Genomic DNA, 18,564 nt, shown 5'->3' with positions numbered 1-18,564 from the left:
GGAGAGAACTTGAGGAGTCCTAAAGTACCTGACCTTGACCTTCCAGTCAAACTCCTTCCACATTGGACTATTTGTGATTTTATGATTGCTTGAATGGCTGTCCTCCCATTCTTCATTTTCTATGATCACATTAGCTTCCAACTCCCATTTTTCTTTAATATAGGTGGTGTCTCCTGGATCGTCTAGTTGTAACATGTTGTAAATATTGGATATCTGCTTTCTTTCCATCAAGTTTTTTTCTATTGTGTTAATAAAGTACCGCTCCACATTTGTTGGTGGTCTCTTAATTGCTTCCCACTCACTGTGAGTCATTACATAGTGTCTTATTTGAAAGTATCTAAACATGTCTTTCGAAGGTAGATCAAAACATTGCTGTAGCTGTGCAAACGATTTAAAACAGTCTCCTTCCATTAATTGATTGATAGTAACCAGGCCCAAATCCGCCCATTTTTTAAAACCCCCATCCTCCATAGCTGGTCGGAATTCTGTATTGTCTGCTATTGGCATGGCCCTAGATATTGATCGTGGACCTCCCCCCTTTTTCCTTACACTTTCCCATACCTTTAATGTATTTGTAATCCATTTGTTACCAATCTTAATTTTTTTCCAGTATGCTTTCCCCAGGAATATTATGGATCTGAGAGAGGTCTTTGGAATTGAGTTTTGCTCAATCTGTACCCATCCTGAATCTAGGTCCTTTTGTATCCAATGCACAAGTATGCGTAATTGAGCTGCCCAGTAGTAGTTTCTTAGGTTTGGTAGACCAAGACCACCCTTGTTCTTTGGCAAACATAGTGTTTTAAGCCTTACTCTAGGTTTTTTCCTCTGCCAGATAAATTTGGATAGGAGTTTATCTAACATTTTAAAGGTAGTGGCAGGTATTGGTATAGGTAGAGACTGGAAGAGAAAAATAAGTCTAGGTAGCACATTCATTCGAATTGATTCTATTCTTCCCACTAGGGAGAGAGGTAAAATGTCCCATCTGGCCATGTCTGATTTGATTTGTACAATCAACTTTTCGTAGTTTGCTTGATATAACTGATTGCTGCTGGGAGTCAAAATGATTCCTAAATACCTGAATCCGTCTCTAGCCCAATGGAAGGGTGCTATACTATTCAGATGTGTTGGCCATGTTCCCACTATCATCATGGCTTCTGATTTGGTCTCATTTATCTTATAACCCGACAGTTCGCCGTAATTTCTTAAATCCATCATTATGTTTGGAATTGATTCTAACGGGTTTTTGATATAAAGTAAAATGTCATCAGCAAATAGCGAGATCTTGTGTGTAATGCCTTTTTGGTCATCTATTCCCTGTATCTGAGGGTTTGATCTAATCATCTCCGCTAGTGGCTCTATGCCAATCGCGAATAGTAACGGAGACAAAACGTCTCCTTGGCGTGTCCCTCTCTGTATCTCAAAGAAGTGAGAGCAGTGACCATTCACCCTTACTCTAGACTTAGGATTTTTATATAAACATTTTATCCAATCTATAAATGTGTTATTGAATCCCATACCTTTCAATGTTAGTTCAAGGTACAGCCAATCAACTCTATCAAATGCCTTCTCGGCATCTAAGCCGAGAAGCATTGATGGTTCTTTTCGAGATCCAGCCACTGTTTGCAGATTTAAAGTTCTTCTGATGTTGTTAGCACCCTGTCGACCAGTGATAAAGCCAGTCTGGTCTGGGTGTATCAGTTTTATTATATGTTTCTGTATTCTTTTTTTAAGTATAGATGTCAATATCTTGAAATCGTTGCAAAGGAGACTTATGGGCCTATAGGAACTACATCTTGTGGGGTCTTTACCTTCTTTATGTATTACCGAGACAATAGCTTCTGACCAGCTTCCTGGTGGATCTCTCTCAGATAGGGCATAGTTATAAACTACACTTAATACTGGTGTTAATTGTTCAGTGAAATGTTTATAAAATTCATTTGAAAACCCATCTGTACCTGGTGATTTATTGTTCTTAAGCATCTGAATAGTTTCCCCTATCTCCTTCTCCGTAATAGGGGAGGTTAGCTCATCCGCCTCATCTGGGGATAGTTTAGAAAGTTTAAGGTTATCTAAGAAGTTGTTGATTTTTTCTTTCTTGTTTTCCAATTGCTGTGCTTTGTAGAGGTCGGTATAGTAATCTGCAAATGCATTAGCAATTTCTTGCGTTTGCATTACTTCCATGTGTGTGTTGGGGTGTTTAATCTTTGGAACTATCCGACTTGACTGTATTTTGTGGAGCTGGAATGACAGTAGCTTGCTTGCCCTATTTCCCATCTCATAGTAATTCCTACCAGCAAATCTAAGGGCTCCTTCCGCTTTGTATGTCAACAGGTCATCTAGTTTTTGTTTGCAGGTTAGTAGAGCTTTTAAATCTTCCTCATCTCTGTTCAGTTTATGTTTCCTTTCTAGTATTTTTAACTCATTTTCTAGGTTCTGTTGTTTTTCATTTCGCTGTTTCTTTAGTGCACTTGAAATTGAGATAATTTTACCTCTCATTACAGCCTTTGCCGCGTCCCATAAAATTGATTCGGTTGGACTTTTAACACAAGTTTTCAGAACATCTTCTCTTTTGCTAAATGTATATGAAGCATTGCAAGAAATGTTTTTGTTAAGAGCTACAGGCAGTCTCTATCTATCTCAATCACCTACTCGAGATAGAAGCCTGTGGCCGCTCGATATCCCCCAGCGAGGTGCTAAACTCGCCAAGTTCTCGAGTCAATTACTATTTCTGTCAAGTTTACTTCATAGTCACTGGTCTAGTTATATCCAGTTGATATGAAATGTAAGCATAGAAGAGTTGTTAACCTCTTCTTGTTTGTAATAAACCGAATGTATGTCTAGGAGAACTCTCATTGCCTATAATAACAATAATATCATTATTATCATTGTTATCATCAATATCATCATTTTACTTAATGCCTGTTAGGCTGCTTCTCTGGAAGCCTGATGATCTTACGTCACCACCACCCAGCGTTTCCGTTAGCCGGTAATTACCGGTATTTGACCGGCAAAATCTGTTGAAGTCCGACATATTTAATTTCTCCGGTCTTAATGTCCGGTGAAAATGTCCGTTGTCAGCGAGAGCTTAGTGCTGGGTGTGCGAACTTTTGTGAAGCTGCAGAGCTGGAGCAGCAGCAGCACAATGCAGTACTCCAGCAGTACTCCAATTCAGCCATTTTCAATTCAATGTTGGGTGGGGGGCGCTGCTGTGCGGTCCCCAGAAAAGAGCCAATAACAGCTGAATCTGCTGCTCTGCATCGACATACTCTCGCAAATAAGTCATTGGGAGGTGGAGAGAGAGAGAGTCGTCACGCAAACCCACGATAATGTTGCCGTCTCTCTCTGCCAAATTTCTCAGTTCTTCGCTTGATATAATTAATACAAATGTCCAATATAACGGAATTCGTTAGCTCATAAAAATTTGATTATAACAGACTGTTTATTAATGTCGGGCGACTGCCCACAGACACCTATTTGATTTAAAGTCGGCAGCAGCACGAGTCTCGGGACTTATTTTATTTGGAATATAATGACTTTATACGCAAAAGTAGCCTAGTTTTAAGTAAAAATATTATAAATCTACATGCCTTGATGATGTCATTCTTTTGTTTTGTTGTCATTCTTTTGCCTATCAATTGTTTTTAAGCTCAATAAACTCTGACCGGAATTTCTCTCATTTGACCGGTAGATTGAAATCTACCGGACACTGAGGCCGGCAACAATTTTTTCTAACGGAAACCCTGCCACCACCACCATCATCACCGTCCTCATTTGTGAGGAAAGGCCTGTTAATAACATATATATATATATATATATATATATATATATATATATATATATATATATAATATATAACTTTTAGCTGCAAAGCATTAACCAGCAATTGATTCAATCTGTAGTACATGCTGCCAGTACATATATTCACCTTCAATAGGAAATCAGGGCGCGGCCAGCATCGTGGCCCATTGCTGGCAGAAATCAGTCCAAGAACTCAATGGATAATTATAAAAAAGTCATCTTTATTTCAACGAAGTTACAAAAAAAGCCTGTATTGGAAATGTCCAATACAGTTTAAAAGATTATATAAAACAAAACATCTCATCTCTAAGATCGCAATAGCCTAACACGGCTGGTGTCTGCCAGCAAAATCCTGCATGTCAAAAACTCTGTAAAATCAAAATCTGTCTGTCTCTAGCGAGCCGGCCTTTTTATAAGGTCCGTCACGTCACGCCATCATCAGTACATAGCTCCAATCATTGTACAGTACGTGTCATATCCCTCCTTCAGTTATTTGTTACTTTGCAGTTACATATCAAATCAAGTAATTCATAAGAATACAATGCCCCTCTGACTAGAGCTCCCTTCTCTTGGCCTTGGCATTCCAGCCGTTCACTCCCTTCTGCATGGGGCCTCTCGTTCTGACTCACTCTAACAGTAAGAGAAACAGGCGGAACAGTACAGAACAGGCAGAACAGTACAGAACAGGCAGGACAGGCAAGGGTTATGATACCTTCTGTAGGTATCATCGCCAAGCATATCATTCTTTTTAAGCAGAGAATTATGAAACATATAATTAATATAGCATTATATATATATGTAGGAGCCATTCTTGAGTTATTTAATCTTTGAGTTTGTATCATGCAATTATTTGAATTATGAAAATGCTTTATGGATTACGAAATATGAAAACGAAAACTGATCATTTGATTGACAAGTCATGATATTATTTACACTGATTATATTATTGTAACTATTCTTATGATTTGAAACTATGTGCACTTTCCCTTTAAAGAGACCTACCTGAGCTATCCACCTGTGTAGTTTACCTTGATAAGGGGTGGTGGCTTGCGTGGGAGACGTGGACCGGGAAGGCAAACAGTTTTTGTACCGCACGCACAGACGCACTGCACGCAACGCACGCATGTATTAGATATACGAGTTTTGTTTGTTTTGCTTATTAGAAATAAATGATTGATTCATTGTGACAGCCAAAGGATGGATCAGAATCTTTATTATGTGCGCGTAGACTAAAGCTATCCCCGGAGTGGAAGTGGCAAATACGAAAGACAAAACTTTTGTAAATAGCCACTATAATATATACCTTTATACCAACAGTATATATGTTTCCATAATTATTACATGTGAAAAGTAGTTTATACGGCTATAGGTTACTCCTTTACTACACATTCTTATACTTAATTATTGGTTATATGTTTACACATCACACATTGTAGTTAAATGTTGTATAATAGCTTTCCCCTCGGTATGGTGATAGGAGGTCAGACACATGGGGGGAAGCACACATTCTTACAGCATCCTCTCTTATATACATGTTAAATGCTCAATATACATTGGTGGATATGTTCTGCACATCATTCTCCCCATCATTCTCCCTCTGCTTCATAAAGACAAGGGCTAACTCTGCAGGATAGATAGATCTATGCATTCTGCATTCCATTCCGCGTTTCTGCCGTGTTTCTTCTCAACTCCTTTCTGACTGGGCATTACCAGCCCAGGCCTAGATACTTGTTCAAAGCGTATATGCATATATATACATATACACATATATATATGGATACATATCACATCTAGACACCTACAGTAACATATGCCTAGATTTAAAACAAATATATACAATAAACCTATTAAATCATACAATGGACAGAGAGAACAGGATGTCATTATACAGAGTGTCACTCGTTGACTGTGACTCTCAACAGTTTTAATGCTGTTACAAAAAAGTATATACAGTTTTATGATGTTTTGCATTGATTCATTGGTTTCAGTATTCCAGTGAACTGGATAGCTTTCTGTCTTATAGCTTAATAGCTTAACGACTTAATTGTCTTTATTATCTAATCTTTATTAACCTGTAGTAGTAGTAGTTTATTCAGCATAATGCTTATACATGCCTGTCCTATATTCTTAACAAAATTAAGACTCAAACAGTATTATTATTATTTTTTTCTTAAAAATTATCTTTATTAGCTTTTTCCTGGTCGCGCAGGACCGACAGAGGAGAGAGGGAGAAACGGGAGGGAAACAAACCCGGGGCGACCGCTTCGCGACTCAGTTTGCGACTCAGTACGGGAGCGCCCCTATTATTTTTTTTTATTATTTTTTATTTTAATTTTTTAGCATTTATTGCTTTTTCATGGTCAGACATGACCGACAGAGAGGATGAACGGGAGAAGAGGCGGGGAAGACATGCAACAAATGTCACCGGGAGCGAGAGGCGAACCCGGGACTGCCGCGTAGGTGTGCGAGGCACTATGCGGTGTGCCACGAGGGCGCCCCTCAAACGGTATTCTAAAAGAAAATAACAAAAAAATTATTCACATTTGTAATCTTCAAAAATAGCTATACAAACCATTTTCTTAAAAAAACAAAAGCGAATGACTCATTCTTAAATGTATATCAGCATTGTTCCACAAGTTAACCCCAACAATAGAAATACACCTCCTTTTATTAATCCCTTTCTTAGCTTTTTGAACAGTAAATTTACAAATGAACCTGCGTGTTTTCTTTTAGATCTTAAAAGAGGGCACTGACCAGGAAGTCCTGATGGAGGCGTTCCTGTCCCTGGGCCGCCTCGACCACATCGCCATGGTGATGGCGCTGCACCCTGCCTACCTCAGCTGCTTCCTGCATACCCAGCATGCCTTGCTGGAGCTGGACGGCCCGCTGCCACGCACCTGGAGGCACTACATCTCCATCATGGTGAGGAGAAGAACCGCAACCTGATTGGTTCATTTTTAACCCAATTTTATTTTCTACTTGTATCCTCTAGCTCAGGGGTTCCCAAAGTTTTCAGGCCGCGACCCCCGAAATAACGGTATCAGAGAGCCGCGACCCCCACTATTATAGGGGTAGTATAAAAAGAAAAAGAAAAAAAATCCCTATACATTCCAGCAGTGACTGGTAGACGATATACAAAGACAAATGGGCATCACGTTTCCCGGGGCGAGCAAGGTGACGGGGAGCGGGATCACTTAGGGCTGCACGATTAATCGTAAAAAAGAAATTGCGATCTCGATTCATAGACGTCTGCAATCTCATTTCTAAATGACGACGATTCTGGTGTATTTGCATTTGTGTCAAAATGGAGATCAGTTGCATTAAAACTCGCTCCTATTCCCCTGTCACAAGCGCAACGTCAAATGACTACTTTCGGTCCCGACTCTAGCGTCAGAATGTTATGAAGTGGACGGCCATTTTGGATAATCAAGCTGTTTCTACGAGTAGCCTCCAGCTGCATCCCCGGAGAATCCGCTCACTGGCAACTTCCGCCAGCCACAGGACACGCCTGCCAGCCACAGGACGCGCGCTGATTCGCGGAAAGTATGGAAGTAGGCGTGTTCGAGATTGATTTCGGCTCGCCTCGAAAATAGACGAGAGTAGCCGAGTGCAGCCGGGGGAGGAGTCAGAACGTCGGACACTTCAGATTTGACTACAGCCTGCTCGTCTAGTCTCGCATGGCAGATACGCATTCACGTCACCACCACACAGACATACACACCTGTCCAGCTCATTATAATGCGATATATAGTGGATATAGTGGAATATACTATTCATAATCCATAATGTATACCATCTTGTTGCGCGCTCCTGGCCACCGCAGCGCGTACGCACACACAACACACATAATTCTGTTTTGCATCAATATATATATACAGTATTGAGGCAAAACAGATTGTGTGTGTGTGTGTGCGTGCGGGGGATACAGTATCAGATCAGCTGCTGCATCGTTAATGAACTATAGATTTATATGGAATTCGTTAATCCATCTAGCGATTGGGTTAACTGAGAGCCAGATTGCTTAGAGGAGTACTGTACATAGAGCGGTAATGCTCAGATTGCTCATTGAGTCATGACTATAAATGCAAAACGGAGATGGGACGTGCGCTCGCACACGCACGCACACAGCCACTTTACGTTTATAGCTGATTTTAGAATGGCTCTTCAGCATGAAGTTAAATCAACTATCCAGTTCGTTTTATAGTGTAATTTGGCTACTTGAGAGAGAGAGAGTGAGCGAGAGAGATTCATGTTACGCGCAACTTGCGGAGTACGCACTGAGTCCGTTGTCATTCACTATGAATTGAAAATAGGGGACCCTGATGTAAACAAGACAAATGTCTTTCTCTGGTCTGCATCCCCTTAACAATTGTGTATTGAGCCGTACTGTATTGTACCCATTCTGCAATCTGTTAAATAAAGTTTTCATTCATTCAGTCTCAGAATGGATTTGGTAGAGGGAGAGAAAAAAAATTTCATTCTTATGTTGTGGCATTTTACAAGTAATCTGTGGCATCACTGATTGTAATGAACCAAAGGAGAATATCAATTCTATAATTTTTTTATGTCATCTTTGACGGAGAATAACACCATGCTAAAAAATACCCATTCTGCAATCTGTTAATAAAGTTTTCAATCAATCACTCTCTACAACCGCACGTCTCAACCGTGCTTGGTCAAGGGGGAGGGGCGTACTTCGAGATACTTCCGTACTTTCCGCAAATAGCGCGTGTCCTGTGGCTGGCGGAAGTTACCAGTGAGCGGATTCTTCGGGGATGCAGCTGGACCCTATTGGTTTCTACCGGTAGACACATTACTAAAACACTTTCTATAAACTCATTATCCGTGGGATTCTCATAAACATTGGACTGTATGACCATAAGACTTCAGGCTATGGAACCGTTATGTTGTCCAGCTCCTACCTCTCATCTGGAACCCAAAAACAGGAATCTGGCAACAAGTCAACACGAAAGTAAGAAAATATATTGAATGTTGAATTAATAGAGTGTGATTGATATCGCAACTGGGATTGTTCCGAAGCAAATAAGTCCACACGGGGAATGCAGCATGACGTGAATGCATAGGGGAATAAGAGCAAGTGTTTTAATACGCGTAAGAGAGGAAAAGAGACTTGAGTTATTTTGTATGTTACAAGAGACTTTTACGTTTAAGTCAAGCACTTTCATATATGTTATGTTTAAGTCAAGCACTTTGATATATCTTATGTTATGTTTAAGAAAGAGTGCAATAAATGTTTTTAATTGAAAAAATAAGAATCATGTGAGAATCGTGATCTCAATTCTTAGGGAGAAAAATCGTGATTCACATTTGAGCAAGAATCGTTCAGCCCTAGGATAATAATAATAATAAATTGTATTTGTATTGCACTTTTCGTTCACTAGGAGTAGGATCCCAAAGTGCTACAGGGTTAAAACATAGTTCAATATATTTATTTTTTTACAGTCACTTCAAGTAACTGTTCGCAGGCTCGTCTTCTTGTGTGATTCTGCCACAACCTCCCAACCATCACGGGAGAAACCTTCCTTTTCTCCGCCCCATCCTCTGGTTTTTATACATTTATCAGTTTTAGCAATTTTTAGCTGCACACTTCAAGTATATTAAAGTTAGTAAAACCATTTCAGTGTAGGTAAGATGTGCTTGGTAATTGAATAGCTCTGCTTAAAGAAAAACTGTACACATTCATTCATCGCTGTGCTGTATATCGGTGTACTTTAGTGTATAACACCAATGGTTGGTCTGTAAAATACTGTACTTCTTCAATGAATAGCCCCGGCTTTTATTTGCTTCAATCATCCAATATTTGGGACAGCTGTCTATAAGGAACCAGCCTTTAGTGCAGAACTCTCTTGCTCAGCAAAGATGGGAAATACTATCAAATTGTTTATTTAAACCACTTTACTTTAATGAATTTTCTTTACAAAAAAAAGAACCGGAATTTGAACAAGCTTAATATATATATATTCTTAACTTTTATTTAACCATAAAAATCTCTTTTTACAAGAGCGTCCTGGCCAAGATAGGCAGCAGCACAGTTACAAGTTTACAAACAATAATAATAAAAATAAAAATAAAACTATAGCAATTAAAACAATGACAATTCGCAGGACCATTCATAGTCATTCAAAACATCTGCAGCCAGATGTGCTGGATTCCATATCACGTTTTAAAAGCAACCAGTGAGACCAGCTCATATAAGTGCAGGTGGTTTTGTAGCTGATTCCAGGTGGATGGAGCTGCACACCTGAACGCCCTTTTTCCCAGTTCAGTACGGACCTGAGGGACAGTTGGTAAAAATAAGCCCTGGGAACGAAGACTATAACTGCCCATACTTTTTTTGGAGAATGTACATCTGTAGGTAAGTTGGCAGCAGTCCAAGGATAGCCTTATAAATAAGGATATTCCAATGGTTGAGTCTAATATAGTCAATACTGATCAATTGAAATATGCTGTGATTGGCCCAGAGTCCGATCCAGTCGGGACATCCCTACCTGTTTTTATAATATACCACATCAGCCGTTTCCAAGGAATTACCTGATGACCTAATTATGGTTTCTGCTGTGTCAGTGGGAACACTCTGGTGATAAACATGCTCTTTCTACTGTAGCCATCAGCATTGTGGAGTTTCAATACTTTTATTTTTGATAGTGGATTGTAGGCCATCTAGTTAACCCTTTCACTACCACACACACTACCAAATGGTTAACCCTTTCACGGCGACAATACAGACGGTTGACCCTTTCGCTGCCACACAACAAAGGGTTAACGCTTTCACAACCACTCTACAAAAGGTTAACCCTTTCACTACTGCACGATAGACGTTGAATTTACCATCAGCAGACTATCAACAGGGTAGATTAGTAATGTGTCAGTTGACTGTGAGTAGTATCTAGACCAGGGGTCTGCAATTAGGTTTGGTGGCGGGCCAATTTTTCTCCAAGCCATTGAATGGCGGGCCAGAACCAAAAACAATGGCTAATTTAATATAATGATAGTGAAAAATGTTTAACTCTGTCAAAATAAACGAGCTGCATAGGTGGCATAATAAACTGTAAACTACATATACATGCACTGAACATTATACCTTTGTCTTTTTGCGCGCAACCGTCTATCTGACGGCCACGGACCGGTTTAATGTTGAATGTTTAATGTTAAAACTATCGATTTATATGGAATTCGTTAAACTTATCCGTTGTCTTACTTATTATTATACTTATTGAATCGCAAACCAGCCTCGTCTTGTTAAATGAGACGGTCTGGTCTACGGAGGAGACTGGGGCTGACGCATCCAGATTGGGGAATCCCCCGTGATCGATTATTGACACTTCCGCTAAATATATTAATCTAGCTACTAACTGGGGAGACTGATCAATTACGGATAAAGGAATATAGTGGGACGATCGATTATGATAGTTAACCTTGTTAGATGAGGCTGCACTGGAAATGGAGCTAATGGACTTCCGAATGTCTCGTAATTCAAATACCTATAGCGCCGTCATTTCGGAAGCTTCTTCAAGCACTCTTTTTGTTTAAAGTTAATTGCATTGTTTTTAATTGCATTACTGTTCACATGCATGTGTGGTGTCGTCAGTCATGAGTAAAGATAAAGCTTGAATGACTTACTGAACTGGTGTTTTTATTTCATGGACTCGTGTTTCCCATTTCAGCACCAGCGCTGTCCACCTCACTTTGAGCAAGCCTATTTATATATGGTACATTGCACCTCACTGCCTATACCTGTTATTCACTCTCAACATGGATAAAACATAAAGTATGCATATAATAAAAATAATATGATGAAAATAAAATAAATATCATATTCTCAAAATAAACTGACGGGCCAGAAATGATTGCTGGCGGGCCAATTTCGGCCCGTGGGCCGCCTATTGCCGACCCCTGATCTAGACGTTCACGTTCCTGTCTGTACAGGCTGTCTGAGGCTGGCTGAAATGTACTTGTGTGCTCTGTGGAGGATATTTCATTGAGCCTCAAGCTGCCTGTACCAACGGGAGCCTTCAAAACAATGTGATTTGCCCTATATTTCTGTCTTATACAATGGCATGCACATTTCTTGATTCTGATTGGCTGAAACAGTCAAGTTAGACGCTGTTATTTCGTATAACACACTCCACGTGACCCCAGATCCCTCCCACAACCGAATAATTTTTGTTTCTTTTTTTGAATGAGACTGAATGAATCCGCCATAGATAGACAAATGGAAGTATGAATATATTTTGAACGAATCCTCCAAAAAAGATAGTCAACTGGAATATGTTAGTTCGTTACACATATGTTGGATTATGTAATTGGTTTGTCATCATGACCCATTGTGAAACAAAATAAATAAAAATTTATAAAAATGGCCGTCACACGAAGCGATTTCACTGGATGTCCCGGACACAATGGAAGTATGGATATATTCGTAACGAATAATTAAAAAAAGATACAGTCAACTGGAATATGTTAGTTGTTTACACATATGTTGGCTTATGTAATTGGTTTGTCATTGTCAAAACAATAATAAATCGCGGGATTTATATGAAGTTTGTTGTTAGATGGCATTCTTTGTAGCACCTCCCTCTGCTTCTAGACACGGAGGCAGAGGTAACTTAAAAAAATGTGGACCTACTTTTTCTGTGGATGGTTTTGTGAATAAATCTCCATTATGCTTCTATTACTGTGTGTTTATTGTATAGCAATAAAGTTGGGTGAATTGGGCCATTGTATAAAAGCATTACATCACTTGATGTCGTGTGTTATACTCATTAGATCACGCCTAGGGGGTTCTAACGACCCTCCACTGCGCGTCGGGCCTAACAACCACCCCTAGGCATGATCTAATGAGTATAACACACTTCTGCGCGTGATGTAATGCTTAACTCATTCAGCGCCACCGCTTAATCCACGAGATGGGGCTAGTGCGCCACCGCTCTAAGTCAATGGGGGGACTGAGATTTGCGAGTCCTTAAAATATATCTTAAAGTATGGCTATGGGTCTAATACAACCGTCGATTATCAGTTAGTTGCATCCAGTCAACATGTACAAAACGGATTGTTTTTTCATCTGTACATTTCCGTTTTATAGCCTTTTGAATATGAGTATAACTTTGGGTGCCTCTGAGTAATTCCAGAGAATTATAGCGTTTTAGTGGAATACACTAAACACGTTGTAATTTTTCGCCTGATTATCGTATCTTTCTGAAATCAACGCTAGATTATCAGTATTATCCTTCCACGTGCATACATGAAAAGAGCATTGGACCGCGGGGCTCCGCCGCAGCCTCCTCAACACACACACACAGCCGCGATCGCGGTAGAAAGACATATCGGATCAACGATCAAATTTATATATAGTTTTCTTACCTTGTATCTGATAATAATAATAATAACTTTATTTGTATAGCACTTTTCATACAGAGGTTGCAGTTCAAAGTGCTTCACAACAGTAAAAAATACAGGCATAAGCGAGCATAAAAAGATAGACAGGTATAATCACAGTGTTTCACATTAGGATCTAGCATCCCAATAGGCTCTCCGCTTACAGTTTTCAGTAACACAAATAGTAAAAATAGTTTAAAATGATTCAGTTTAAAAATAGTAAAATTAAAATAAAATAAAATAAAATAAAAATTATAAAATAGAACGGACATAAAAAATACAGGCATGAGCGAGCATAGCAAGATATGGCAAGTGACAACAATGCATAAAGTTTACAGACAATCCATGCTGATTGATCTGCCATAAGCAAGTGAAAGTTTACAGACAATCCATGCTGATTGATCTGCCATAAGCAAGTGAAGATTACAGTCTGTTCTAACAAACCAAACTGCCATGTATTAAAGTTTACAGACAATCCATGCTGATTGATCTGCCATAAGCATAAGATTACAGTCTGTTCTAACAAACCAAACTGCTACAGCCAGGACACAGTTAACCTGGTTCTACTAACAGCCAGGACACAGTTAACCTGGTTCTACTACAGCCAGGACACAGTTAACCTGGTTCTACAACAGCCAGGACACAGTTAACCTGGTTCTACTACAGCCAGTACACAGTTAACCTGGTTCTACAATGCTACAGCCAGGACACAGTTAACCTGGTTCTACTACTACAGCCAGGACACAGTTAACCTGGTTCTACTAACTACTACAGCCAGGACACAGTTAACCTGGTTCAATGCTACAGCCAGGACACAGTTAACCTGGTTGTACAATGCTACTACAGCCAGGACACAGTTAACCTGGTTTAATGCTACAGCCAGGACACAGTTAACCTGGTTGTACAATGCTACAGCCAGGACACAGTTAACCTGGTTGTACAACAGCCAGGACACAGTTAACCTGGTTTCTACAATGCAGCATAGTGTTTCACATTAGGATCTAGCATCCTAATAGGCTCTCTATTCAGTCATTAAAAAGTGCACTAACCGACGGACATAAAAAAAAAACAGGCATGAGCGAGCATAGCGAATAATAAGAATAGTTTAAAATGATTCAGTTTAAAAATAGTCATCAGTAAGAAGTAAAAAGTGCAATAACCGACACATGAATTTGATAGGCAGTGTAAAAGAGTAGGCAGGGTAAGAATAAATACAAGTTGTGTCAGGATATCCCTGATGTTTCCTCTTGCCACTAGGTGGTAGCAGATATCTATCAGTGAAATGCCTGAGCAAAGAGATGTCTTTTAAAGATGTCTAGCGAGTTGGCTTCCCTGATGTTTTGGGGTAGTTTGTTCCATAGTTTTGGGGCATAGTTGATAAAGGCTGCATTACCGATCCTCTTTTGACTGCTTCTGGGAGCCTCTAGTAGTCCAGCAGCTGATGATCGCAGTGTTCTTGCTGGTGTGTAATTTATTAGAGTGTTGGCGATGTAGCTAGTTCCCTGTCCATTTAGAGCTTTGTATGTAAGGAGAAGGACCTTAAAGTCAATTCTAAATGTTACAGGAAGCCAGTGTAAAGCGGCTAAGACTGGACTAATGTGCTCTCTCCTTTTGGTTCTAGTTAGCAGTCGGGCTGCAGAGTTTTGGATTAGCTGAAGCCTCTCTGTGGTTTTCTTAGGAAGACCTGTGAAAAGTGCATTACAGTAGTCTAGCCGGCTAGATATGAATGCATGAATTAGCTTCTCAGCATCGTTCTGATTAATAAATGGTCGTACTTTTGCTATATTTCTGAGATGGAAGAACGATGTTTTCGTCACTTTGCTAATATGAGAATTGAAGTTCAGTTCTGAATCTATGACAACCCCAAGACTAGTGACCTCAGATTTGATCCAAGGGGTTAGTCCCCCCAGGTTCTTTATTAATGTTTCTTTTTTAGTTTTGGAGCCGATAATTAGAATTTCAGTTTTGTTCTCGTTTAGTTTCAGGAAGTTCTTACTCATCCATTTATTTATTGCCAGTAAGCAGTCTGTAATGGAGCTAATCACTGTATCATTTGGTTCAGCAGATATGTACAGTTGTGTATCATCCGCATAGCTATGGAAATCTACATTATGTTCTCTGATGATATCACCCAGCGGTAACATGTAAAGGGAGAAGAGTAAAGGACCTAAGCAACTCCCTTGTGCAACTCCATGATGCAAAAAGAAAGAATCCAATTATCTCATCGCCATTTGAAGTACTGGGCGCGGAGGTCCGTGCCACGTTCAACAGCATTGCATATTGAGGGGGGGGGGGGGGGGGGGCAGCCTCGCAGATGCATCGGTGGTCTCATCCCTGTGGTCTCAGTATAACGCCTTGACTTGATGTCTGTGGTCTCAGTATAACGCCTTGACTTGTGTCTGTGGTCTCAGTGTAACGCCTTGACTTGTGTCTGTGGTCTCAGTATAACGCCTTGACTTGATGTCTGTGGTCTCAGTATAACGCCTTGACTTGATGTCTGTGGTCTCAGTATAACGCCTTGACTTGATGTCTGTGGTCTCAGTATAACGCCTTGACTTGATGTCTGTGGTCTCAGTATAACGCCTTGACTTGATGTCTGTGGTCTCAGTGTAACGCCTTGACTTGATGTCTGTGGTCTCAGTATAACGCCTTGACTTGTGTCTGTGGTCTCAGTGTAACGCCTTGACTTGATGTCTGTGGTCTCAGTGTAACGCCTTGACTTGTGTCTGTGGTCTCAGTGTAACGCCTTGACTTGATGTCTGTGGTCTCAGTATAACGCCTTGACTTGTGTCTGTGGTCTCAGTATAACGCCTTGACTTGATGTCTGTGGTCTCAGTGTAACGCCTTGACTTGTGTCTGTGGTCTCAGTGTAACGCCTTGATTTGTGTCTGTGGTCTCAGACGTAACGCCTTGACTTGATGTCTGTGGTCTCAGTGTAACGCCTTGACTTGATGTCTGTGGTCTCAGTATAACGCCTTGACTTGATGTCTGTGGTCTCAGTGTAACGCCTTGACTTGTGTCTGTGGTCTCAGTGTAACGCCTTGACTTGTGTCTGTGGTCTCAGTGTAACGCCTTGACTTGCAATGCATGCAATTTTTGGCTACAAGCCATCCAAATGTTTTATTGTGATTCTGGACTCTTTTAAATACTTTTTTCAAAGCATACAAAGCTATTTTTTATCATATTTTAAAGTCATATATAGAGAAGAGTTGCTGAAGTGTGGATGACTAACACGAAAGAGATTTTTGATGGATTAATAATCCGGGCCTACTGTTCTACCACCATCCAACCTACCTGACTGTCTTCTATCCATTGTCAAAATCCACATACCAACTTCTACAGAGGGTAAGCATGTCCCCTCGCAAGATCAAAACAAGACAAAACATCTCTATTCAAGATGAGGACTATGTCTCTATGGAAAATGTGAAAGAAATGATGGATCAACAGAAATTATTCTATGTGGAAATGCTTAACAGGCAAGAGTCAAACTTCATGTCCTTTACCAAGCTGATCATGGAATCTACAACCACTAGAATTGATGGCATTATGAAAGAGGTACATGAGGTCAGGTCCAGCCTTCAGTTCTCTCAAGCCCAAATTGATGACTTGAGAGTGATGGAGAAGAAACTTGGCTCATTTGAATCACAGCTCCAGTCATTCCAGTCCCTGCCCACTCAGGGTATGACCCCGGAAAGCAAAGACATCATATCCAAAATGGACTATCTGGAAAATCAGAGTAGAAGAAACAATGTAATTATTGATGGTCTGACTCAGGAAAATGTGTATGAGTCCTGGTCAGATACTGAGCAGATGGTCAGAGAATTCCTAAAAAACAAACTGAAAATTGATCCAAAGTCCATCGAAATCGAAAGAGCCCACCGCACTGGGAGTGTGAAACAGAACACTGATAAAGCAAGACCAATTGTTGTGAAACTCCTGAGGTTCAAGGATAAAGACCTCATACTTGCCAAGGCGAGAGCTCACCTCAAGAACACCTTCATTTATGTAAATGAGGACTTCTCTGACTTGTTAAGGAAGAAGAGAGCTGACCTCATTCCAGCAATGAAACAGGCAAGGGATGAAGGAAAGTATGCCGTCATTAACTATGACAGACTGGTGATCAAACCACGAAAGCCTCAGGGGGTGATTCCAACCACACAACACGAGTGAAAGTCAGTGGGAACCTACCATGCTATGATGACTCCTTTTAATGATCTTTTCTCCACCTATCTATCATGTCATCTTCCTCACACAACCAACTTGCCGCTCATCTCCAAACCTTCCCTACATCTGTCTCTGGTTCATTACATGTAAACTCCAACTCCAACCCATATGATCAAGTAAATGAACTTTTGAAGGACCCGCCCACTACGTTGCTTCAGTCAGAAAGTGAATCTCGGGACTCGTCAACATCAAACCTTTTATTCAATAATGACCCTGACACACATTGTTTTGCTCAAATGAAACAAGTCTCTGGAATATCTGATTACTTCAGTGTGAACGAATTCAATTCCACTGTTGACCCTCAAAATACTAGGAGTGACTTTTCCCTCATTCATATCAATGTCCTCAGCCTGCCAAAAAACTATGATACTTTATGCCTTAGTTTGACTAACCTTGACTTCTCTTTTAGTGTAATAGGGCTTACTGAAACATGGCTGTCTAAAGACAATGCTGATTTGTATGAATTCAATAACTATAAGCATATTCATAGATGCAGAGAAGGCCAAAAGGGTGGGGGTGTTTCTCTATATCTCAATCCGAACATGGTGTATAAAGAAAGGCATGACATTGAAAAGTATTTAACCCTTTCTGCTGAGGCTGTGTTTGTTGAAACCCACCAGGCCATTATTGCATGTATTTATAGACCTCCCAGATTTAGCTTGTCTGCATTCAATGCTGATCTAACAAATGTTCTGGATGTCATTTCCAAAGAAGGGAAAAGATGCTATTTAATGGGTGACCTAAATATCAATTTTATAAACCATAAGAATGATAACTCAACTAAGGAGTTTATTGACACAATGTATTCCCACTACTTTCATCCTATGATTGCAGTACCAACCAGAGTGACGGAGACATCTGCCACTCTGATTGACAATATCTTTACTAATGTGTTGGATAAGCGCATGAAATCAGGAGTTCTGTGCATGGATATTGCTGATCATTGTCCAATCTTTCTCATATTATATAGGGAACAGGATAAGTCTCCATCTATGCTATATCCTAAATATAAGAGAAGCTTTAATGAAGCTAGTTTGACCAGGTTTGGACTAGTGGTCGGCGAGTATCCATGGACAGATATCCTCCACTCTGTTGATGCAAAAAAGTCTTTTACATTGTTTTCTGAACGTATCTCCCAGGCCTATG

General features: G+C 40.1%; 1 protein-coding gene across 1 annotated transcript in view; it reads left to right on the top strand.

Annotated features, from left to right (window-relative positions):
- Window positions 1-18,564, top strand: part of sesn2 (sestrin 2) — a gene marked incomplete at its 3' end in the record, with an annotated part of 53,363 nt that overhangs the window by 7,653 nt on the left and 27,146 nt on the right. Inside the window, exon 3 of the mRNA XM_084312875.1 lies at window positions 6,532-6,720. Within this exon, the coding sequence (XP_084169001.1) occupies window positions 6,532-6,720 (189 nt within the window). The remainder of the gene's footprint in view (window positions 1-6,531; window positions 6,721-18,564) is intronic.

Source organism: Notolepis coatsorum (assembly GCF_963971535.1).
Source record: "Notolepis coatsorum genome assembly, chromosome: 4".
NCBI classification, from domain to species: domain Eukaryota; kingdom Metazoa; phylum Chordata; class Actinopteri; order Aulopiformes; family Paralepididae; genus Notolepis; species Notolepis coatsorum.
The sequence above is the reverse complement of the archived record's forward strand: the minus strand, read 5'-3'. Positions and strand labels throughout refer to the sequence as shown.